We start from the raw sequence: 26,841 nt of genomic DNA, 5'->3' as shown, positions 1-26,841 counted from the left end.
TTTTAAGAATCTAGCTTAAGATTTTAATAAAGTATTAGTACTTCAATATGTACATAAATACAACTATCCATTATGAATCGTTATGTTTTATCATTCTGTGTTAATGAGTATGTGATATTATAAATCTTAAGAAATACACAATTTTTTATTACTTCTACAAAAGTTAGAACTAGTAAATTCTGATGACATATCACAATAATAACTTTTAAAAGTTAATGTGCATGCAACTTAATCATACTTAATCTTAACTTTACTTATATCTTACAGACAATATAATACAATACCGACTCATCGACTTACAGTTATACTGAGCTTTTATTCCAAACAGTTTTGATGGAATATTTATAACGGAATCATTCAAAATTTGTTTTGGAAAAACTCTTTTGTTTTCCACGGTTTTTATACAATATTTGCCTCATAAATATGTTTAACTGTTTTTTATTCAGTCATTCGTCCCATATACTCAATCTATCTCATCACATCTTTTTTAATTTTATCGACAAATCTTATCTCAGCCTTGCATGTATTCCTCATATCACCATTTGAACATCCATCATACATCGTTTTGCCTCACATTTGTGTGGGAGATGAAAACGTTTATGTAATTGTTTTAAGGGTAGCAGTTTCTTTCATACTTTTATGTGAGAATATACTCGTTTAATATATAACAAATAATGGAATCACATATTACTACTCGTAGGTTCAAAAGCATGAAGTATTCAACCTTGTTTGTTTCCAATAGCGTTAAAATATCAATACTAATCAGAGTTAAAATAAATCCATTTTTAATTTAAGTTTTACTTAGCAAATACCACTTTTTCTTAAAATCTACTGTGGTACGTATTTTAATGCATTTCGCATAATTTTTACACACCATACGATGTATTGAATGTACCGAAGTGATGCATCGAAACACGTGATTTAAAGAAATGGTGGTATGTACTAAGTATAAATGCATCGAAATGATGCGGTATGCGTCAAAACACGTTTCACAATAGATGTTAAGAAATAGTGGTATTTACTAAGTAAAATTTTAAATAAAAAATTAATAGATTTAACCACGAAGTGATTGCCGAATCAATTAATAAAATTAAAATATATCAGTAGAACAATGGTCATTCTCGTTTATAGTCACGTGGTTATCATCAAGGCGAGAAGAATCCGCCTTGATGTCGTAAAATCATACTCTATTTTGTTGCCCATTGCCGCATGAGGCTCGCGTACGTTGAGGGGCGGAGAATCCCACGGGCGTTAGGGGTGTCCTGGAGCCGAACTGGGCGGTGTTCCTGCGTACGCTAACATATGTAGATCCAGTGTTCATCCTGAATAAAAGTTGATCAGTTGTCTCCACACCTGAAAAAAAGCATAACTTGATCAGTTCATTCAAAACAAAATTGACTTGCCCCTCAAGATGTGAACTATATTTTTAGTTTCCAGTTAAAAGCTTGCGGGCATCACATTCTCTCATACGGCTTTCTCTATTAAAGTGAAAGGACTTTAAAAGTTTCACTAGTTTCGTGGGTATAAGCTCACAAAACTAGGAAAGCTTCCATAAGTAATATTTCCATAAGTTTCTAGTACTTTCCAGAGTATATACCAGTGCGGACTATCAAACACCTTCTCATAGTCTACAAAACACATCGCCAGAGAACTATTGAATTCCTGGCGCTGTTGCAGAATGTGGCAAATATTATGGATTTGATCCTTTCAATGTTGCAAAAACCCATGTGTTGTGCAACAGCTCGTGCCTAGATGCCCAACAACCCTTGACGTTGAGTAACCAGCTCATCGAAGGGGTCGAGAGTTTAAAATACTTGGGAGTGTACATAACCGGAAATGGCAGTCTTCAAAAGGAACTGAGAAGGTAAAAACCAAATGATGTCTAAATGTCTGCATCGCTCCCATTTTCTTATGCGGCCGAGAGACATGAAACCTTACAAGGGCCTAGAGCAGCCGTATACTCAACTTTGAGAATAGACGCTTGGGAAGAATTTGAGGTATGCGGTGGTTTGACTTCGTGAGGAACGAGAAAATACGACGTAAGAAGCAACAAACTACGGTCACAGTGTTGTCATGAAATAATGATTTAGTTGTGTAGGCTATGTACTACGCATGCCTCTCAAGAATTTTAATCAAGTTTGCCTCTTAATCACAGGATATTAGAGAAATTTGTTGAAAATCTTCGTCTGAATTTTTTTTTAATCCTTAATTTCAATCAGGACTCCTACCTTAAGTGAAAAATAAATTACTTTGTCTCTATGTAAATATCGTTCAATTAACAGTGGATCGATACAGTCCAGTGCCCTATGCACCATTGGATAAGAATAATTGAGCAAATAAGAAGAACTCTACTGTTTGAAGCCAAAGACCTTTTGACGTTTATATATTTTATTAAGGTTTTGAAAAAATAAATAAATATCGTTCACTTTTTATTTTTATTTTTTCAAAACAAATAACATACATAAGTCATATATATAATATTCCCGATGAGTAATTTTCATTCCTCATTTTGGTACAAAGGATTAAGGTTAACAAGACTGGAACCCAAATAATAAAGTTACAAAAAGGTTTTAAAAAATAACCAAAACTAATACATGGCAAAATATAAAACAGTAAACAGGCGTAATAAATAGGCATAAGAAGCATATTTACAAGAAATAATGAGAAAAACATAAGGTAAGAAGCATATTTAAAAGAAACAAATGAGAAAATATGAAAAAATGAGAAAGTATAAAAAACATAAGGTAAAGTTTAAACAAAATAAGAAAATATGACTAAACACTATACGTATATCTTTGCATAAAGTATCGTTCCAGATCATTTATTTTGGATCCCCGAATGGGTTTGAAGATAGTTGGGAAAGTATCTTCCCAGCCCATCATTATACACGCCGTATTTGGGTGAAAGTGTTACCAAGGACTACTGAAATCTCTGATAGACATAGAAAATTGCCAAAATGATCCAGCGTATCCGGCGAAATTCCAATTAAGGGGGCAATAGACTAATAAGTTTATCAGGATCATCAATCATCGACACCTGTCAGTTGTTCCTATCTCTATGTATATAAAATATGTATTTATGTGGAGAACTAATTTGATCGGAAAGGATAAAATCGATAGATATTTCACGAAGCTAGACCCCCTCAGATTATACATTGATTCCAGGCACTGCTTACTTTTTAAAATGTTTTTTTATTGATGTCATAACAAAGATGAACAAATATACGGAAGTCTGTGTAATCACAAGGCCTATCGTAGACTGATTTTATTTATAACTTTTTACACGTGCAATATTCACTTTGATTAATGTCCGCCTCCGTAGTGTAATTGTCTGCACGCTCAGCTATCGTTCTGATAGTCCTGGGTTTGATTCCAACGGGAGGATCAAATAAATATTTAAAATGATTTTTACACTATAATAAAAACTCAATATTATCCTAGACTGGTACCTGAAGCGAAGGGCTGATCACCTTTCCTTCATGTGTTAACGATCAAGATAACACTGCGTTTATATGATGCAGTGCTCTATACACTATTTGGAGTGCGGATAAGGGTTTGAAGAAGATGAAGAAGAATATTCACTTTCTACACATGGTTGATATCCACACTGCTCTAATTTCGGATGTTATATTTATCCTTCAATTGAAACTTTCTTTAAAATCCAATTTATTGATACCATCTATGGTAAGTCTAATAAGTTTTTAATTATTAGAGACCATCATGAAATTTATGTAACATTCTTTCCGAATTATTTTCCTAATCAGACGATGCTTTAAAAGATGATTTTTGTTAAAATTTTATTAAACTTATAATTTACTTAATTTTTAATGTAAATAATATTCCTGGTTGAAATAATTTTATAAAATACTCCTAATTTTTATACCAAAATTATCAGTTAAGCAAACTTAAGAAAAGAAAAGTGTAATATGTTTCTTTTAGTGAACTCGTTCTAATTATGACAATTTAATTTTTAGACGTACGCGCCACTCCCTCGAATCGAATGTTTGCCTAAAAACGTCATTTTTAGAGTTTACCACACGCTTTCCGAAGAAAAATAACGTGATGTACGTATGATGAATTTTATCTGAAACCGTATGATGAAAAAAATCGAGATTTCGCGTATCCTTTATACGTAACTGCTGTCAGGAGGAAAGGTTGCGTGTAATATGTTAGGTTTCTTCGATAAGCTATTCGTGGTATGCTGTTCGAGAATATTTCAAAATGTATTTTCAGGGAATAAACTTTGATACGTTCTCTCACCAAGTATTTCCGTATAAATCTTCGAGACGAGATGATTATACATTACGTTATATGTTGGATTAACTCCATAATTTTTCTTAAGTACAAGTATATTGAGGTTATCATCTTAAATTACCTATGTAGTATTTAGAGACATAAATTTAAATTCCACAAATTACTGATTTTTAATAATTCAGTTCATCTAGCTGTTTCGTTTTTATGGTGTTGGTATACAAGTTTATTTTTTGATTGGGCGTTTAATTTGTAGAACTCCATTTTAATTCGTGTATTAATTTTTAAATTAAACACAGATTTTTTGAGTATACTAAATTGTATTTTACTAACAAAAAACACATAAAACATACATTTTTGAAAATGCCGTAACTATGCGAAACAACTGCCACAATATTAATTTTTATGTGTTTTTGTAAATAAAATACAACTTAGAAGACTCAAAAAATCTGTGTTTGATTTAAAAATTAATACATAAATTATACGAGTAAATGTATTCAAGTCATGGTAATATTATGTTAAACCACGAGGCATAATGTAAATGAACCAAATATTAACTAATTAACTAACCATCGGCAGAGAGAATAGAACGCCATACCACCCTGTATTTGCAAACATTATTCGCCCCTTCCACATTCATACATCTCCTCATACATACTCGCTGATGATCTCGTCTCCTGACCCGGCCGCTTTCAAGTATTGACATACCTAATTGTGCCAAGTTTTTCTCTTTCTCTGCTTCTTTCCGACTACATTTGTCTAATAAATTTGTTGAATCGAATATTAATTATAATTGTTTCAAACCTACACAACAAATTGTATTTTCAATGACCGGGTATGATGCTATTTATTTAGTAATTAAAGCTTATTTCGATAAATATTTTTAAGTATCCATATTTTCGTTTATTTTTATTGGTCTCTTTTATAATTCTGTGTTTTTTTTTTAAAAAGGCTGTAGGAAGACAAATTATGACGTTGGTCATTTTTCATTATTTATTCCTTAAGGGAAAGCGCGTTTTCGACTGTTTCTTCACAGATTTATACCGCGCATTTTTTTGTCGTTATTTGATGTCAACATTACTTAACTTGGTATCTTTTTATTTATTTGAATTATAAATAATAAACAAAAAATTTAATTTCTGTTCATTAAATTTCAAAGTAAGTTACTAGCACCAAGATGCAATTAGCATCCAAATAAATAGATGAATATATGAATATCTGGGTATTTACGTGGCTAACGACATGTCAATGGCAGGTTTCAGTAGTCACTTTATACTGTTTGTAAAATTAACCATTCTTCCTTTAATTACTACTTATTGACATTTACAACATTTTGAGTGTGTCCAAATACTTGTACACAAATCTGGATTATGTCCAATTATAGGAGTTATTTTTCATATTATTTGACATCTCATCAAAGATCATTTCATCGTCAGCCCCGTTTAATACCCAGACTTCCGTATTCTTCATCGTCTTTGATGAGATGTCAAAAATACGTAATATGAATATATTGACATTACTTAAATTTAAAAATGGTTATTCATATGCTTCATCGGAAAAGATCACTTTCATTTTGTACGTAAGATTCTTTCCCGAATTATTCAACATACTAGGAGATGCCTGAAAATATGATTTCCTTTATCAATAAATGATTGATATAAATAACTTCACAGATAAGAAAATCCAGTATTTGTGAATAAAAAATTGAACACGCTAAAAATATCACAATATGCTTTGAACAATTTAATTTTCAACTGGTAAATTATTGTAAAACTTTGTATTTTTGAACGATGGGTGGGTTTAAAGTATTGTAAAAAGATTTAGCTCTAAAATTGTTTTCGCTTACTTCCACTGACCTCTTTATTCCACTTTATTGATCGTTGAAGGAATTACGCGGTTTGTTCAATGAATCTGCGTAATTTGTTATTGAATTTTCTTAGCTTAAATGAGAAAAAGCCGGATAGATAATCAAGTAGAGACGTGGAGATGAACTGCGTAAGAAGCAGTATAGCCAAAGCTCGCCCTGAATGTTGGAATTTGTATACACCGTTGGTTGTCTTAGAATCATATAAAAAATACGTTATTTTGTTGAACAAATTAAGGTTATTAAGTGGATATATTTATTAATGCCAAGTATTTGTTTAATCGCAATTTATTTTCTCTAAATCCAGGTAACATTTTACGTAAATGATTTTTCTTCTTTTAACATAGTTTTTGCATTGGAAAAATAAGTTTTTCTTTGAAATAATAATATGATTTTAAAAAGAAGAGTTTTTAAAAAAATAAAAATAAAAAAATAAAAATATTTTTTCCAAAAAAAAACAAAAAGGTATCCAAGATTAAAAAAATGGAGCGTAAGGACACGTCGCGCCCTGAGCGCGGCGCTGCGTATTCTGATTTGAACGCTTGAGTTCTGGGCCTTAAGGTACTTACTTATAGTCAAAAGTACTTGTCCATGGATTTTTGCTCGTTTTGCATTCTACTATGGGTAATATGGGTAATTAATTATTGTTCGTGGGTTGCAATTTGTGTGGTGATTGGTTTGCTTCTTTCATGGTCAATTTACACCTATCTCTACCCTCCGCTCGTCTCTTCAATTTGGCGTATCCGCTACAACACATGTCGGAGATAATTCGGCCCATGTAGGTTAAGCGGTCTTTGTAGTTTGTGTCTTTGCACATGCCTTCCACAATAAGAAGTTAAATCTTATATTAATGCCTATCTTTTGGGTTCGCTGTAGTGTTACTTTACTTAGTAAGCATCTAGACTTCAAAGCTCTGTTCAACATCTCGTTGTTCCCTATATGATTTGAGCGATAAATCATCACCCCCAACATGCGCCTGTAGCACCACATCTCAAACACCTCCAGCCGCCTCCGTTATGCTTGCTCTATAGTACACGTTTCGCTTCACTTACATACAACAGTTTGCAATTTGTATGTATTTATATGTAAAAATACTTGAATCTATTGAATTATTAAAGCTCAATACTTATTCGTAGACCTCTGCGCGTTCATTTCTCAAACATCTATTACATTCTTACTGTGATGTGAGCTTTGTGCGGCAAAATCCCTTTCAGTGACATATAAAAGATTATTCATATTTTTTAAGTTAAAATGATAGATTTTAGGTATTAAAAAAGATTATTCTATATTTCGATCACGAATCCCCGAGAAAATATCGTTCGACGTGATGACAAATTGTGGGATCGTGTAAATTTCTCTCGAGGGAAAAATCAAACCCATTTCATATACGTTTTCGGTACTTGAAATTTAAAATTTGTTTTTTTGTATTTCAAGATGGATTTGCAATATTTTTGAATAATATGAGATTAGTAGGCAAAATAAAGAATAAAAAAAACAACATTTTGAGTGTGTCCAAATACTTGTTCACAAAATCTGGATTATCTCCAAAATCTGGCGTTTCTCATGTGTGTGATTGTAATCAAGGATTCGGACCTCACATACTAATATAAGAGTTTCTGCTTAGTAAAAAGCTTCTTCGCATCTCACCAATAGATGTCTCTAGTGAAGTTCTAGTGATTCAAGAACAAGGTTTCTAAATTGGTTCATATATATAGAGCTTCCAAGAATTTGAGTAGTGTGGTTGTCAATAATAGGTAGAATTGGTGAATGCTACACGTGTGTAAAGTGATCCATTAAACCAGCCTATGACGGTCGTCAGCCCCGTAAATGCCCAGACTTCCATATTCTGCTTCATCTTTGATGAGAATTCAAAAAATAATATGAAATAAACATTTATTTACACGACTCTCATGACTTGGCGCGTTGGATAAGATCAAATTTCAACAATTATCCAACCTAACTTAACCAATTATCTATAAAATCAATTTATCCTTAGACTCTCGTGAAGATAATGGCAAATATGATAGTTGGTACGGATAAACAAAGGAATATGATACTTCGTAATTAACCTTAAAGATAAATAATATTTACGTATTCTGATATTCATCAAATATATTCAAATGTTATATAAATGGATCTCTCATCATCAACAGCATTTTGGAGCTAAACATAGCTAATTTCTCAAAGCCCAATTAAATTAATTTTAAGATGTCTAACAAAAACAAAACAAAATAATAAAAAAGTAGTAGAATGTAAATATTTTTATTATTTGTATATTTTATATGTTTTTTTCTTTACTTTTTTAATGTAACTTTAAAAGAAATTTAACAATGAAATATGTTTTTGATCTAATTTGCTAATACTGTAATACATTGATACATTTGTATTTATTATCAGTAAATAGCAGTTTTGGAGAATTTTCAAATAGTAATAATAAAACTGAGATATTTTTTACTGGGTCCAAAAATATTGTTTAAAAGCTCACCCGTCATTGGAATGTTCCCACCACTCGAGCGGTTCGCCTCTCCGTAGGAAAGGCGAGCTTTCACATAACGAGTACAGCAAGGGAATTTCGCAAGAACCTGAAAAAAAAACTGACTTTTCACAAATTTCCACAAAAAAATATCAACAGCACTCATTACGTTTACGTTAGTCAAAAATTTTATAAATATTAGAAATTTAAAATGATTTAGCGGGTTTTATTTCTTGAACAGTTCTTTGCAGCGTCTTTGATTTATTATTCATTTATGTAGTATCTAGGAACATTAAACCTTTTTTAACGAAACAATTTATATGTATTACAATTCATGAATAAACATTAGTTGTTTCTTGAATGTTTTTCGCAGATACTTTGTGGCACATATTATAAACTTTATAAAATAAAACAACTTTGTGTTAACCATTTTTTAGAACAAATTTGTTAAACTATGTTTTAAAAAGTGGTTAAAACATAGTTGTTTTATTTTGTAAATATTAGTATCACGGAATCAATATTTTCTGTTTGAAAAGTTCATTGTAGTTTGGATTGGTTTAACCACTAATTGGATATTTCTAAACACAAGCCGCTTAAGTTTTCCTCGTAATGGATTTGTATAATTACATTTATGAATATTATAAAATAACAATTGTTTTTTACGAAAAAATCTAATTTAATGAAAAATTCAACATTTTTATTTAAGGAAAATACGTAAAAAATAAACAAATTGACAAAAATATTCTGATGAATTGTATTAATGAATTGTATAAATGTGCCTCATCGTTGAACAAAAAATTGCGTTGAAAAATACGATCAAGCTGAATATTGTTTTCGGGCTCATTCACCGAACCTACGACGTGCATAATAGTCGTTCAGTCTATTCATAGTGAAATGGCAAAACGTACTGACTACAAATCAATTGTCAACTGTCGAATTGACTGTTGATGTTGACTTTGGTTTTGAAACTGGCAACATTGTTTCTACAGACTGTACAAATTGAGTAAACTAATATAACGTTATTATTAAATAATTGATTCAATAATATTTTCCGAGTCATAATAATGATACAGTTTTCTTCGTCAAATAAATTTTGTTCGCTAGCAATTGATATTCGAAAATTGTACGGTTTGAAGATAAGATAAATATTGGTTTACCCAATAAATTATAGCAGATACAAGTATAAATATTATGTTCAATATGTGTATTGGATACCAAACGTAGTTTTAGCTCATTAGCTGGTCTTTTTAATATTTCTAACGGTACCTTGTTGGTATTTAAATAAATAAATAAAAATCTGAGAGCTGTTTCATTTTTTATGAGAAAAAACGCTTTTTAAGTCAGCCTGGAAGTACTCTTTTGAATAACGCAAGTTTAAAAAAATATTCGGTGATATTTTACATATTATGAACCATCAAAGATAAATGAAAAAATCTTTCGTTTATTGTATGGAATAAATATAAAAATAATTCAAATGTAACTTTGTTTTTAAAATCACTTAAATTATTTTATTATAACTAAATTATAATCTGCCGGTTTCAAAACTAACCGCTTCTTTATCAAGACTGATTAGAAGCTGATAAAAAAGACCGTAAGACATTATTATTAAGTTATAACAAAACATTTATGGTGATTTTAAAAACAAAATTACATTTTAATTATAAAATGGTTAATCACTTAGTTAGTGCTTCAAATATAAATTATAAATATTTAAATTGTTAAAAACCTATATTGAATATGAGAAAAACTTTATCACAATTAAACGCGTTGATTTTTGTTTGTGTCACACTTTCACAATTGACGGCAGTATCGGAAGCGTGTATAAATGTAAAACCGTAAATCATTTTTATTAACGGAAACGCTCAGTACAGCTATGTAATACACTGTTTTGTACTGCGTTTACTTACCCCTACAGACTTACAAGCACATTATATTATTTTATCTGTGAAAAGCATAACTTTAGCTTTTGCTTCACAAACGTAATTCACTCATATTTCATTTAATCTCTTTCGTTGCAAAATTTAAGCTATTTTTATTGCTTTTAAAGTTTTATAAAGTTTTTTTAACGGATGCCGTATATTTTCTAGCTTGTTAACAAATGAAAACCGAAAAAACAGCACAATTTTTCTGATAAGGGTTCACAGATCCTTTTTTTTTCACCTCTAAAACATCAAACGAAGTACTCAACCAATGTTCATTATTTCATAAATTGTATTACTGGTATCGTGAAGATGAAAGTGAAAGTTATTTTTTGGGTTCCATTTCAGAGGAAAGGGATTTTTTCTTTGATTATGCAAATGATTTATTTTATTGGTTCCTTCTTGATATTGTAAAGATTTTGAAAATTATGAAACGATTGTTAAGTACTTATATACGTTCCAATCAAAAAGCTTTATTTAAATTTGTTTATAAACATTTAAATACATTTTTCGTGTATTTATATTTTTCGTTTATTTGCTCATTTATTTCTATTATTTGAGGTCATTACGGTTCAAGGATCATTTTGGATACAAATAAAATTTAATGATTTAGTTTTTTACTTATCATTGAGTGTTTTTTTTATCGTATGTAACGTAATTCAAGAAAGAATATTACATACATTCATATAAATAAAAGCTTTCTCAAATAAACCACTAATACACTAATACTAATAAGCGACGTTAGAATAACATGATAAATATACAATTTATATACAGGTTCCAAAAATGAGTATTGTGGTTGTCAATCTCGGGTAAAGAGGTAAATGTTGCACTCGTATAAAGTTATCACTAAAACGAGCCTATGACAGGACGTTAGCCATGTAATTAACCAGACTTCTGTATTCTTCTTCAGCTATTATTTAGCAAAAAATATGGTATATTTTTCCTATTATTGAGACGTATTTTTTCATTCGTATGGTAAAATGAAAACATCTACTAAAAACGTAGAATGTACGTGTATATAATAGTTAATATACTTGTTTATAGCACCTTATCAAAATTTTAAATAAATAACGGTTTGTAACAATATTGGCGTTCGGTCCTTTTCTGTTTTTTTTTTAACTCGCTAGAGCATAACGCATGATCTTGTTCTAAAGCGACATTAAATGATAAAACCAGACCATGTATAAGATTTTTTCTCTTCACAAATCGACGAGTATTCAGTGTGAGGGTTAGTTGGAATGAGCAAAGAGATCTATGATTTAAGTAATTTAAAGAAAGGTTACCTGCATAAAGCCAGCCCTGAACCTTGCGTTCATATAGCAGTAGATGATGGGGTTGTAACAGGAATGAGACATTGCCAGCCAGTGTGAGGCAAACCAGACGTATGGGAGTGGCGTCCAGCGTTCCCAGGATTCATCATTGAGAAGCTACAAAAAAGATGTTTTGTCTAAATAAGTAAGTAATATTTCTGGAATGTTTTTTGCAGATACTTTGTGGCACATTTTATGAACTTTTAAAAATAAAACAACTTTGTTTCAACCACTTTTTATAGGAACACTTTTTTTCCAACCGGTTTTTTAAATAACATTTTCATATGGTGTACGGAGTGCGTGGAAGTTTTTGGTATCGTAAGGGAAGGGTAATTATCCATAACCTTACTATGACTATTTCAATGTTTTAGAATTAGTAAGGTTATTGTTCAAACCGGTTGGAAAAAAAAGTGTACCAATAAAGAGTGGTGAAACAAAATTGTTTTATTTTTTGAAAACTGAGTAATAAGTTCAACTAAATAACTAACTAACAACCACTATGCCGATTCACGTAAGAGTGGGCATAGAGAACACAATAGAATCCTACACCACTCTGCCTTCGCAAAACAATATTCGTTTCTTCCATATTTTGCATCCCCTTATACGTGCCCGCAGATTATTCCGACAACTGACCTGATTTCTTTAATCAGGTATTTGAAATATTTGATCATGCCAAGGTCTTACTTTGTCCCTTTTTACAATTAAATTCGCCTTATAAATTTGTTTTGTATTTATTTCCTCATTCATTCGTTTCAAATGCCCAACCATCTCAACGAGCCTTTTTTTCATTACTATTTTTTTTATTATTTTTGACATCTCATCAAAGATGAAGAAGAATATGGAAGTCTGGGCATTTACGGGGCTGACGACCGTCATAGGCTGGTTTAAGTGATCACTTTACACACGGGTAACATTCACCAATTCTACCCATTATTGACAACCACACTACTCAAATTCTTGGAAGTTCTGTATATATGAACCAATTTAGAAACCATGTTCTTGAATCACTAGAACTTCACTAGAGACATCTATTGGTGAGATGTAAAGAAGCTTTTTACTAAGCAGAAACTCTTATATTAGTATGTGAGATTCAAGAACAAGTTTTGTAAATTGGTTCATAAATACAGAACTTCCAAGAATTTGAGTAGTGTGGTTGTAAATAATGGGTAGAATTGGTGAATGTTACACGTGTGTAAAGTGATCACTTAAACTAGCCTATGACGGTCGTCAGCCCCGTAAATGCCCAGACTTCCATATTCTTCTTCATCTTTGATGAGATGTCAAAAATAATATGAAAATAACTCCTGTAATTGGAGATAATCCAGATTTTGTGAACAAGTATTTGGACACACTCAAAATGTTGTAAACTAATTTTCTTGTTTTCTTTTCTTATTTCACTATTTGAACTTCCATCATTCATCATTTTGTCGCAAATTCATCTGAGAGATTGCATTTTGACTGCATTCAGTCAAAATGCAATCTCCCCTCTTCCTTCTTTTGTCCACTCTTTGCTTGGTTTCCATTCATTAGAGTGTGTAATTAATTACAATAATTTAATACATTATCAAATGATATTAACATAACTTGACCAATGAATCTAATAACAGAGTAATAAATCGTCATTAAATGCAATATAGTTTGATGAAGAATGATTTCAGTAAAACTGATTTTACGATAAAAATAAAATAAAATTGACACTCAAGCCAAGATATTAATTGTGAAGCATATTTTTTATGAGTGTTCATTAACATTACTTTTATTTATTAATCTGTCTTCATTTCGAAAAAACTTCCAATTAAAAATTGTTTTTTTACGACGAAAAACATTCTTGTGACAGCGTCAATTTTTAAGTGTTTGTGTATTGATAAATAAACTTGTCAACAGATTAAATAAGTTTTAAAGTTCTAGTTGATATATTATTCTGAATATTTTGTATTCCATTATATAAGTTGGAAAGAGATTTCCAAAACTTTTACTATTGATCCTCAAGTTTCTTGTGATTTATCTTTAATTACTAGATTCCCATGAAATTTAAATGAGTATTTAATGTAAACGAATTATTTATTTGGTATTAGGTCTAGACTAATTTATACATGCACTGACATATTTTCTTAGAAAACGATGAATATAAGATGAACAAAAACATGCCTAATAAATTTACATTTAAATTTTGAAATATAATCACAGGTAAATTCACATCCTTTAAATTTTAAAATAAGATAGTCCTTAAAGACAACATTTAAATATATAAATATGAACATGCTTATATAGAGATGATTGGATACTCAAACAAGTCGTATTTGTAATAATAAATTTAAAAATGGTTAAACCATTATTCAAGAAAAAAATAAATTGAGAAATTTTGAAGGTTTTTTTAAATTTTTACTTGTTGCTTTTAGATATTTAAAAATCACAGCGAGTCGATTTATAACTATATTAATTACATATTTAAACAATATAATTTATAACAATTTAATTACATGGATACAAAATAATTGTATTTTTTAAGGAAAAAATTAGGCGTTTAGGGAATGAAACAATGTGATGGGTTTTTCACATTTACCTTCCCTATTCTTACTATCCTAGCTGCAGACAAGCATTTAAAATACACACTTTGCGGGTTATTCCTTTTTTATAAATAAAAAAAACACAGGTAAATCTGTTTTTTTAATGCAATTTTGTTACTAAGTCAACATTTATTTTATCTATTGTTTCGGCATTTACTTTGTGGTAAGACATGTTAAAATGATTAAGGAAACACTTGTTTTTATACCACTTAAGTTTATTTATTTATGACTACTAGTTTTGGAAGCTAAGCTTCCATCTTCAGGTCTGAATAACAACTACTCAGAAACTAGTTGTCATAAATAAATAAACTCAAGTGGTATAAAAACAAGTGTTTCGTTAATTATTTAGGTCAACATTTAACAAAGACTCTGAATAGGTACTTCAAATGTAAAGTTCAAAAGCAAGAGGTTGATTGATATAAACATGAAGGTTATACTCACCACTAAGGTGTTGAGAGGTAGCCAACACATAGTGAAGACCACCACAACGACTACCATCATCTTCACCATCTGTGAAAAACAATGTTGAAAGAGTGTTTACTTTGTTTAGAACAACAATAAAAAATATATAAAGCAATATTGATTTTTGAAATGTAGGGGTCAGTTGAAAAATTTTTTTTTCGTGACTCTGTTTCTATCCATGTCGAAAAATATAAATGAGTCATCGAATATATATTTAAAAAAATTAATTTTACATTTTTACTTTCACTAAAGCGTGTTAATGGGTTATACGGGAATATTTATAATTTTTGCTATCGTTTTTATTTTAATTTTTTAAATTTAATTTTAACAAAATCAACTATTTTCTCATTCATTTTTGTTAGATCCAAATTTAAAACAACTTTGAAATGGAACTAAGGCTTTTGCTGCATAAATTTGATAATTCGTTCATAAATAAAAATTAAAAGGGATGCATACTTGTAATTTTACGTGTGAGGTAAAAATAATATACGTCATTATACACTAATATTTATTTAATATTACCCTAGACCGGTCCCTGAACCAAAGGAGTGATCACCTTGCCTTTATCACAATCAAGATAACACTGCGTCAATAGATGCAGTGCCCTATACACCATCGGGTGCGGATAAAGGTTAGAAGAATCGTGGGACCTCTATGTGATAGTAAAGTAAATAAGTTTCTTTTATATGAATGTATAAATACAATCCATATTTTAGAGTTTATTATCTTTAAAATTTTGTATAGCTATACAATACATTGTATTTATTTTCTTTTGACTAAGTTCTTTTGCATGTACCTTTTTTTAAAGCGTAAATAATACTTTTCACTTCATTTTAAGGGTATTCAAATAACCTCTGAAAAAGCACATCAAAAATAAATTACATTAACGTTTTTTTACTCTCCGTGAAAACTCTTAACTAATCCTCGAGACAAGAAATTTGACACGAAATTTCAATAATTTATTCCACAAAATATTTAAGTGATGAAATCAGCAAAGAAGTTTCTGACTTTGGCCTTGGTGAGTTTTTATTTTATAAAATATTTTGGGAAACAGGGTATATTTTTTATTTTTTCTTTAAAAAAGCCTTCATGTAAGGGAGATTATAGGAAAAACGGTAAAAATTTGCATAATTTCGTTTCTGAAAATTGAATTGCGTAAATGGTTTTTCAACTTGGACATAAATGTAAAACATAAATATTATTTATGTATAAGTGATAAATTTTCTTTTGAAAATGAAGATTTTGACTGAATTAATATTTCGTTTGATCATAAAAAATTTTCTTGAATGTTTTTCGCAGATACTTTGTGGCACATTTTATAAACTTTATAAAATTAAACAACATTGTTTTAACCACTTTTTATTGGTGCACTTTATACAACAGGTTTCGACATGAATCTTGTCATCATCAGGGTTTATGTACTAAATTCTAAAACCTAAAAATACTCATAATTAATTTTTGTCCGCCTCCGTGGTGTAATGGTCAGCACGCTCGGCTACCGTTCTGAAGGTCCCGAGTTCAATTCCCGGGGGGGGGGGGGGTCAAATAAATATGTGATTTTTTCACTGTAATATTTATTCAATATTACCCTGGACTGGTACCTGAAGCGGAGGGCTAATCACCTTTCCTTCATGTGTAAACGATCAAGATAACACTGCGTTTATTTGAAGCAGTGCCCTATGCACCATTGGGGTGCGGATAAGGGTTTTATTATTTTTTATTATTTTAATTAATTACCCTTCCGTTACCAAAAACTGTAAATGGAAGTGCATGTGTGGAGTGCGTGGAAGTTTTTGGTAAGGGAATGGTAATTAATTATGAGTATTTCAATGTTTTAAAATTTAGTACATAAACCCTGATGATGACAAGGTTTTTGTCGAAATCGGTTGGATAAAGTGTACAAATGAAAAAGTGGTTAAAAAAGAGTTGTTTCATTTTATAAAGTTCATAAATTTTTTGACTGAATTTGTATTTTTTTACTCTACAAAATCACTACCTAGTACAATATCGTGCTTTTCTATGATGTTTTTGAGTAGAACAAATTGTCTTGGACTCAGTCTATTTAAAAAAAAATAGAAAGGATACACTTTCAATAAGTATTTTGTAATGCTTGTGAGGCAATAAAAATATGAAATATTTATGCAATGCAAATAAAAACATTAAATATGCTACAATGATTAAAGAAAATATGCCATATGAAAGCATTTGTCAAGACACAGGCAGTCTTCCATGATAAATGTTTATTTTTGGGTAGTTTGCTGCTACACTCGACAGAAAGCGCTTTCATTACGGTAAAACAGCCTTTTTTGTCAAATGTGTCGAAAAATCACCCGCTTATTTAAATGCAATATTGTGATTTTTTTTAAGAAATCAGTGAAAAACTCGAGGTTTTCAGCAAAATCAACATTTTTATTCAAATACAGTTGATGGATAAAACCATGCATGTATTTAAATTGTAATATTGCTTCAAAACATCAAAGCAATTTGTGAATTTCAGGAAAATTTTTACTAATTAATATTTCTTATTTGTTATTATTAATTGAGAAATTAATATCTTATTAAGAAATTGAAAATATAAGTAAATATATTCATTATTTTTTCTTCACTACCCCTCAAGGTAGCAACCATCCTCGCATCAAATCTTTGATGTATGAACATGGTCAAAAATTATGACATAACGCCAAGAAGGTCAGCTCTGTAATCCAGGTACAAGCCCAAGAAGAATAAATCAATATGATAGTGAAAATATCACTTCCTTATTATTATTTCCCAGGAATCGATTCCAGGATCTCATCAAAATCAGCCGAACGTGTTAACCACTACATTTTAGAGACGGATAGGTACGTAAAAATACATACTTCTCACATATTTGCACTAGAATGGTTTGGAAAACTTTTACTTTATATTTTGTTTTATAAAAACTAAATAAAATTTTAAGTTGAATTTTTGACGTTGATCTCTCAGTCAATTTAGTTACGAAGATTTTGATGGAATAAATTTCCTTTTTTCCTCAGAAATTTAACAGTGAAACAAACGAATTTAATATTTTTATCATAGAAAAAATTAAATAAATTATTCATTGAATACATGAACAACCACAAAACGAATCAAAAATAAATCCCGCAGAAATATTACAAAGCCATAATTTTTATTTTATTTTCTAGACTTACTTCATACAAAATAAAAATATTTCATGTTTCTACCCATCATTTTAAGTTGACAAAAAGATTTTTCGTAGTTGTGGTTTCATCGTAAAGAAATTGGTTTTACTTTGAGGTTGTTGCGTCTAAAAATATATTTCTCTAACAAAACGAAAAAAATAATTCGTAATAATTTATCAAATTGTTACCATAACTCATGTCATGTTGGTACTAAAAAGACTTGGTCTAATTAATTGGTCAAATATATTCTAGTCTGTTTTATAATGATTTTATAATTTTATTCCTCTTATAATTTTATTTTCATTTTTGAATCGAGCCTGCGATATCGTTCACTCCTTTCAAGAACGTCATAAATCAAAAAAAATGATTTTTCAGGAGAACGTTTTTAAAGTTTAAAAATATAATACAATGTTTTGAAAATGAATATCAATACACTCATTAAACATTTTACTGTGCAACAGATCTTTTTAAGTAAAACCTGAAGGATTTTTCTCCATTTGATAAAATTTTGTATATTTAAAAAAATAATTAAACAATATCTTTTCTTAAAAATGCAAAAACAACACTTTTTGCCCTGTAGCGGGTAAATATTAATTTAAAAATATGGCTCTTTTGCTGCGATATACAATAGAACATTTTCTTGGCATTCCGAAAACATGCTTAACTGAAAATTGACGATTTTGGATTTATGACGTTCTTGAAAGGAGTGAGCGATATGTACAATGTAATGCTTAATGAAATAGACATCAATAATGTTCCTTTTAAAACGTTTTAGAAAAATATTGTTGATGTCTGTTCGACTTTTTAATTATTTGATAGAGAAGCGTAAGTTATAATTTTATATAGTTATACTTATCTACATGACAGTTTATTTTTATTTTTTGATTACTTTTTAGTGAAAACCTGTAATTGTAATTTTGTTTTTTTTTTAATATTTTGTTATCATTTGTCAATATTCTTTTGGTTTTCCAATAAATAAATAAATAAATGGATTATACTTCTGAGGCTTTTACAATACGTTACCTCTTGTGATACTTGTAAGGCTTTTACAATACCCAAACTCTTATGATACTAATAAGGTTTTCGTAATACGTAACCTATTGTGATACTTGAAAAGCTTTTACAATACGTAACCTGTTCTGAAACTTGGGAGACTTAAATGATACGTAAACTATTGTAGTATTTGAGAAGATTTTACAATACGATATCTGCTCTAAGATTGTGAGGCTTTTAAATACGTAACCTTTTATGATACTTGTGGGGTTTCAAAAATACGTAAACTCTTGTGATTCTTTTACAATAATTTGTTTTTAGTGATATTTTGTGAGGTTTTTAAAATACGTAGCCTCTAGTAATACTTTGTGAGACTTTTAAAATACGTAGTCTTTGATATGATTTGTAGTTTTTAAACAATCTAGGAGACCGATTATTATAACATAATATATTAAACAAAATATAAGCGTAAAATAATCAGTATAATGTAAGTATTTCGACAGTTTGTAAGATTAACGTATAAGTGTTTCGGCTCAATACAGGCCATGCCTGAAGAGCCATAATACATTTATTTAAAAAATTTAAATGTATGCATCTATAAAAAAAAATACATACAAATATTTTTTTTATACACTACCGTGTTTTATATTCAGAAATGGTTGATTCTTCTAAATTGCGTATTTCACCATAATTATCAATTCTCAATATCAAACAAAGCTGTATTTTTTGGTACATACTTTTCTCTTTGACTGCGCCATACGCATGTCTCTCAAGTTCTCCGCTTCTCCCGGCGGCCTCTTTCCCCATACGGCAATGGCGATGCGCGCGTACGTGAACACCAACACGGCCAGAGGCACCATGAACTGGAGCGCCATGAGCGCCATGGAGTAGTAGTAGGACTGCTCCGGAAGAGGCCATTCCTCGCGACAGATGCTCCTGCGGGGAGGAAAATTAACATATCTTGAATTAAATAGAAATATATAATAAAAAAATAGTATTGAAATATACAAAGTGATTATAATCCAGGATTCGGATCTCACATACTAATGTAAGAGTTTCTACTCAGTAAAAAAAAAAACTTCTTTTCATCTCACCAATAGATGTCTCTATGTAGTAAAGTTCTAGTGATTCAAGAACAATGTTTTTAAATTGGTTCATATACTGTATATAGAACTTCCAAGAATTTCAGTAGTGTGGTTGTCAATAATGGGTAGAATTGGTGAATGTTACACGTGTGTAAAGTGATCACTTAAACCAGCCTATGACGGTCTTAAGCCATGTAAATGCCCAGACTTCCATACTCTTCTTCATTTATATTAAGATGTAAAAAATCATGTTAAAAATATCTCCTGATTTAAAAACATTGAGATCCCCGTTCAAACTATTGTTTGAGAGGTTCTTATGAATTTTTGAAGTAATATTTTTAATTTTAAGAAAAAAATCAAGCGCATTTCAATTAACCAACGTTTAAAGCAAAAAATATTCAATTTGTATTTAAAAATCGATTGACCATACAAAGGGGAGTGTCTGAGAACAACCTCATTGACATTTTATTTATTGTTTCGGCATTAACTTTGTGGTAAGACATGTTACAATAATTAAAGAAAACACTTTGTTTTTTACCACTTGAGTTTTATTATAGACTACATGTTTCAGAAGTTAAACTTCCATCATTCAGGTCTGTATAGTAACTGAAATATATATAGGTCTGTATAATGTCTGAATGATGGAAGTTTAACTTCTGAAACATGTAGTCTATAATAAAACTCAAGTGGTAAAAAACAAAGTATTTTCTTTAATTATTGTAACCTCATTGACGTCACAATGCCATCGCATTTACCAAAATTTTATGTCAACAAATATGAGCAGATATAAATAAATGACGGTTTTAATATCATACACCCATTTTTTACAAAACAGTGATTAAACTAATCTAACCATATTTAAACTAACCGTTACCAAACTTATTTAATATTTATTTCAATATTCTCGTATTTACAGAATCTCCGATCGATTGAAAATAAAAATATGCCGATATATATGAAATCTTTTTAGAACGCAAAAAATGTGTGAAAGTAGCATTTTGTGGAGAAATCCATTAGCAGTTAAAAAAGTTAAGCTATACTATATTCTAAAAAAGTTAGCGTTAATGCCAAAACAAATTACGATACAAAGCTTTCGGCCTTGCGAAAGACAAAAGTTTTAAGACTCAAACAATGAGAACGTGATTTTATTAAATACGTACGTTTTTAAATAAAGATTTACATCATTTTTCAAGAAAATTGAACGAATTCAGACTTTTGTAACTGATTTTTCTTAAAGATCTGCAGTTTTCATTCATTAAAATGTTTTTTTAAGAGTTATACATCTGTTTTTATTATTTACAAAAATACTTCAAATTTATACTATTTCTGTGATCCTAGGCGGCTCATTATTAGAAATATGTAGCGAATTGTGGTAAATTGAGTTCGAACCGAAAAACTCCGTGAAGTCCACGACACTAACCACGTAACTACAACCCGACATAAAACTTTTTAATTTCTTAAACTTTTCTTTAATTTTTTGGACAATTAAATGTATTGGTGGTACATTGGTATGAAACGAAATTTAAAAGTTAACAAATACAGACAAATAATGTGGCATCATTGAAATGACTCATGATGAGGGTTTTCGGGTATATTCCAATAGAGAATATTCCCGTAAAATACAAAATATTGCATAATTTATGATGCAATATATTGCTGTTCGAATGAGTGTTACTTAAGACCCTCAAAGTATGTACTCAAAAGTCTTCAACCCTTCGATGTCCACTCCCCCTTTCACCCTATAATGTATCCGTAGTGTCTTTTATTTCCCATAAAAACGGTAAGAGTCAGATTCTGCAAGCTGTAAATTAGTAACCAATCTTTCTTTGAGAATTTCTTTTGCAAGCAAATATATCAAAAACAGTTTTCTATCAAGTTCAAGTAAAACTTCAATACTTTTTTTCTTTATTTCTGATAATTTAAGTAAGATAATAATTTCAACACTTTTTTGTGAATAGAATTGGAATTTTGAGCACTCTAAGGCTTCGGACCTGGCATTTCACTGACTTGGTTTTAATTCTTGAGATGGTTGAGATGGTTAGATTTCTATTTTTATTCAAATACATAAAACGGATGTTTCATTTCAAGTTGAGACACATTAATAATGATATATTATTCGCAGGATGAATAATCCAGTTTCCCCTATTTTTTATTTATTTCTCATTAATTGATTTCTCACATTTTGGTAACGTCTATCAAATTTTTCTGTAAGTACCATTTCTTTTTAAAATCTGTGGTGATACATTTTTCAACGCATTAAACATTTAACATTGTATTACGTATTAGTGTTTGAAAACGATACCGAATGCAGCGAAACACGTCTCACGATACAATTTTAGAAACAGTAGTTTTTACCAAGTAAAATTTTAATTTAATATGTTATACATTTTGTCTTATCTTGTACGTAATGCCTTCTTGTTGAATGAACGATAAAAAATCTCATAACAAAACCCACCGACAAAAGTATTTTTCATACAAAGTTCTCAATATATTATAAAACGATTATTTGTTTCCTTTATATAATGTCGTTTTTCTCGGATAACTAAATAAATACTTATTTTGATCATCCATGTGAAAAAAAAATATTTTAAGGATGAAAAGTTGCATGAGTATATCGTTATGGGCAATATTATAATAGGGTGCCATTATCAACTGAAATAATGTCTTTTACTCGTATATTATCCACTGACACTTCGTAGTGGAATTGCATTTTAATATATTATTAGATAAAAACCAATATTTTTAGCTTTTCCACTTAATTTAAAACAAATAGATGTAAATATAAATATAAAAAGTAAAGTGGAAAAGCTAAAAATATTGGTTTTAATCTAATAATATATGAAATAATGTCGTCTTGTCTACATCTGACGAATTGTTATTAAAAATGTACAAACATTATTTCAAAATAATGTTTAAAATTATATAAGATAAAAAGTTTTACGCAACGTTTAATACATAAGTGCCGCGTTATATTTTCTCAAGGCTCTCATAGTTCAATTACTGAGAATTTATTTTAATGATAGGAATAAGTCTTGCGCATCTTTGAAAAGCGCTTTGTTTGAGCTCAGGCAGTCTCGAATCGTTGTGAAATCCAATTAGAGAAACTTTTACCTTAATTCTATGCAGTTGAAAGATAAATTAACTGTACGAAATACAAAGCAGATAAATATTATATCGACACCTCAACACAGATGAAGAAGAATATGGAAGTCTGGCTATTTATACGGCTAACGATCTATCGTAAGCTGGTTTGAGTGATCACTTTATATACGTGTGTTACATGATATAAATTATATGAAAAAGTGGTATTTACTTGTGATTTTGTATTAATTATCCTTGATTTAAAAAAAATTGTTATAAGTTAAAATGAACCAATTATGAGATTCAATTGAAAACATCTAGCACACAATATTTTCTGCACATAATATTAATGTGGTTCTCTGAATTTACGTGATTCATTCAAAAATAATATTTAACGAATAATCGAAGTTATTTATTTTAAATCGATTTAATTTAGGGGAAAAAATCATTTTAGTGTTTCATGGCTAACAAATTATTTTGATCTAACTCAACGAACTCCAGAATTAGTTAGTATATTAATTAATTATTTGCATACTTCTAGTGTGTACTCATTTGGATGACGATTGTCGATGAATGTACATACAGTATCGAACAGATTAATAGAAACATTTTTTTTTCGTTTTTCAACTTTGGAAATAATTTCTTTCATTTTCTTGGCAACTTAGTCCTCATTTTGACATTCACATCATATTTGCACGTTTTGCAGGTTATGTCAACACGTTTTCGAAATCGCGTGAGACAGTCCTATCCTGTTTTCATTATTTTAAACAGAGTTGTTCAATTCTGATATTTCGACGTCGACTTCAAAGATGGATGTATTAATAAGTAAGCGGACAATCCAAACATACCACGAAAACTCAAAAAGCCGTTAGAGCCAAAGTTGGAGATAATAGTCTAATATAAGAGTCTATAATAGTCGATAACCTTTCACTTATCTACATTACTATCTAAATTAGAGTCTCTGCTAAATATTACTTAAAAACTATCAAAACTTGAAAATTCTTATACAAAACTTACGGCACATTATTATATTGCTATGAAGCCTTTTTTGATTTGTGTATAAAATATAAAAACCCGACAAAAAATGCCTCAATAGCGATTTTTGTACTTGGTCAGTTCAGACCCATCACCGCTGGTCGCGTTTTGCAAGCATCGGGCTTTAGGTCTTAATTCAACCACGAATGCTGCCAAGATATGGCAAAATTGATCATCGTTTATGTACCCCAGTATTCAGGTAAGGATTTGAGGGTTAATTATGCAGGTATGTACATTCATGTTCAATCCTTAATGATAAACAAACTTTATACTACGCTGTTCACCTTAATTACGTATTAACAAAGTTCGACGAACTCGTCTTTACCTTCGAGCTTAATTGACAGTATGTAATCCACTTCTTTGAAATTAATTTATTCGCAGGATCTTAAGTTTTATTGATTTCACCACTCTCCGTATCGTTCATCGTTAATTTAATGTAATACTATTTTAAAACTCTACTTCATGACTACCGGCTTCGGAATAATCATTACATCATCAAGTCAACTGTAGAGCTGATGATGGAGTGGTTATTTTGAAACCGGTAGCCGAAGGTTGTGTTTTTAAGTGGCATTACAAAGTGAACGATGAACGAAAAGGAGATATTATATTACTATTCAACGAAGTCAATAATGCTTTTAAAATACAAAATATATGAATATTTCCTTTCTATTTACTTTCTCAAATGTTATTTACATAATAACTAATTAACTATTGGACATTTCACTACCCTATGGGGATAGACAAACAGAATACAATACCAAATCAATGTGTCTTTGTAAGTAATCTTCACCTCTTTCACATTAATGCATCTCCTCATACATACACGCCTATTATTCCGACTCCTGACCTGTCCACTTTCAAGTATTAGAAATAAAAAAAGGGATTCGTAATAGAGTGTCGATGAATAATGGTTGAGTGGGAAATGCGATGACTGAGCATTTTCTGCAAATGCTTTTGCACTGTTTCGTGTCTATCTGCTGTGCTGGTCAGGGTTGTAGAGGCGTCTGTGTACCGGCTTACGAAATTATAAATAACATAAATAATAATAATCATATAATAGAAACTAACCACCCATTAGACTCTAATACAAATAATTCATTCCACAAGTTACAAATAAAGGTCAAGTCATGAACACTTAAAAAATTCTGATAAAACTTTAATTAATTACGAGTATTAGCTGTTTCAAAATACTTCACCGTAAGATATTATCTATGTTTCCTTTTACAAAAAGACCCGTTCCTTCAGCCCCTTCCCCTCTATTTATAACCTTAACAACCTCTTTATGTATATGTATACCTAAAAAAATGTAATCGTGAGTTTTATTTTTCACCTTTTGATGAAAATATCTGTTAGTTTTCGAAATGAGTCGTTGGTAATAAAATAAAACTGATAAAGTGGTACTATATAAGTGAATCATTAAAAAAAAAAAATAATAAACATAAATAAGGTTGAAATTACCTTTCGCAGGCTTCGTGCCACTGTGTTGGGCGGACGAGGGCGGACACGATGGGGATAGGCGCCGCCGTAGCCAGAGCGCCCGCCCACACAGCGACTATGGCTCCCTGGGCGGCGGGCTTCGACAGCCGCGGCCTCAGCGGCCTAGTGATGGCCCTGCAGCGGTCAGCGGCCAGAGCGACCATCGTATAGGCGCTAACGAGCACAGAAACAGCCTGCGAGTAGTTAACAAGCCGGCATAGCGTGAGACCGAACGGCCAGTGGTATAACAACAGCTGGGACATGAACGAAAACGGAACGCAAAACAGAGACATCAGAATATCACCCACTGCCAAATTCGCTATGAAGTAATTAGTAACCGTCCTCATACGCACGTTCGAACGAACTATGAAACACACTAACCCGTTCCCTACGAGAGCCACGCAAAAAATTGCAAAGTACAAAAACGACACGGTCGCTTGGAAGTACACTGAGGCTAAAAACGATCCCTCTTGGAACGCTTGACAGTCCTGTGTACCGTTTGTAATGTTATAGTAATAAGTGTTATTTTCCATATCAGTGCCCGCGTTGGAATGGGACCATAAGCTCGACCATTCCAGATCATCGGACACCTCTATACTTTCCGTCAACCCTTCGGTTGTGATCGTGGTATCTGTCGTAAACGGAGCTTGAGAACTCATCGTTACTTTTTGATTATTTTTATTACTTCACAAAAAAAACGTTTTTTTACTTTATCATTCTATTCTATTTATCTAATTTTTTTTAAAAATACACTTACACTTAGGTCTACATTTTTCATATGTAGTTTCACATTTTCACGTTATTCACGAATATATATTAGTATTATTATATCTTGAGTGACTTCATCTGAAACAAATAATAAACAAAATTAATATGAAGTATGTAAATAGTTTTGTTTAAGTACATAAATATCATATTTGAAATTTTATTATTTATTGAACAAAATTAATATAAAATAAGTAAATAGCTTTGTGTAAGTAAATATCATATTTGAAATTTGAATTCAGTTAGAAATAGGTTAAAATTATATTTGACGAAATTGTTCTTCTGAAACAAATTTCAAGCGTGGGATATTTGAGTGACAAATGATTTGACATTATTTTTCAAAAACTAGTTTTAAGTGAGGAATTGAAAGGAACCCAATATTAGTTTTATTGTCACT

At 30.4% G+C, this 26,841-nt stretch overlaps 1 protein-coding gene across 1 annotated transcript; it reads right to left on the bottom strand.

The window, feature by feature from the left end:
- Window positions 1-1,180: 1,180 nt before the first annotated feature.
- On the bottom strand, window positions 1,181-26,271 carry RYa-R (RYamide receptor). Its single transcript, XM_088261142.1, has 6 exons — window positions 25,662-26,271; window positions 19,740-19,938; window positions 14,828-14,896; window positions 11,793-11,936; window positions 8,600-8,696; window positions 1,181-1,353 (listed from the first exon to the last, which is right to left on the bottom strand). Exons 1-6 carry the CDS (start codon window positions 26,210-26,212, stop codon window positions 1,181-1,183), a joined length of 1,233 nt encoding a protein of 410 aa, XP_088117268.1. The 5' UTR covers window positions 26,213-26,271.
- Between the last annotated feature and the right edge of the window lie 570 nt (window positions 26,272-26,841).

This window comes from Brachycentrus maculatus, unplaced genomic scaffold (genome assembly GCF_059751285.1).
Source record: "Brachycentrus maculatus isolate JH-2025_06_01 unplaced genomic scaffold, ASM5975128v1 h1tg000148l, whole genome shotgun sequence".
Taxonomy (NCBI): domain Eukaryota; kingdom Metazoa; phylum Arthropoda; class Insecta; order Trichoptera; family Brachycentridae; genus Brachycentrus; species Brachycentrus maculatus.
The sequence above is the reverse complement of the archived record's forward strand: the minus strand, read 5'-3'. Positions and strand labels throughout refer to the sequence as shown.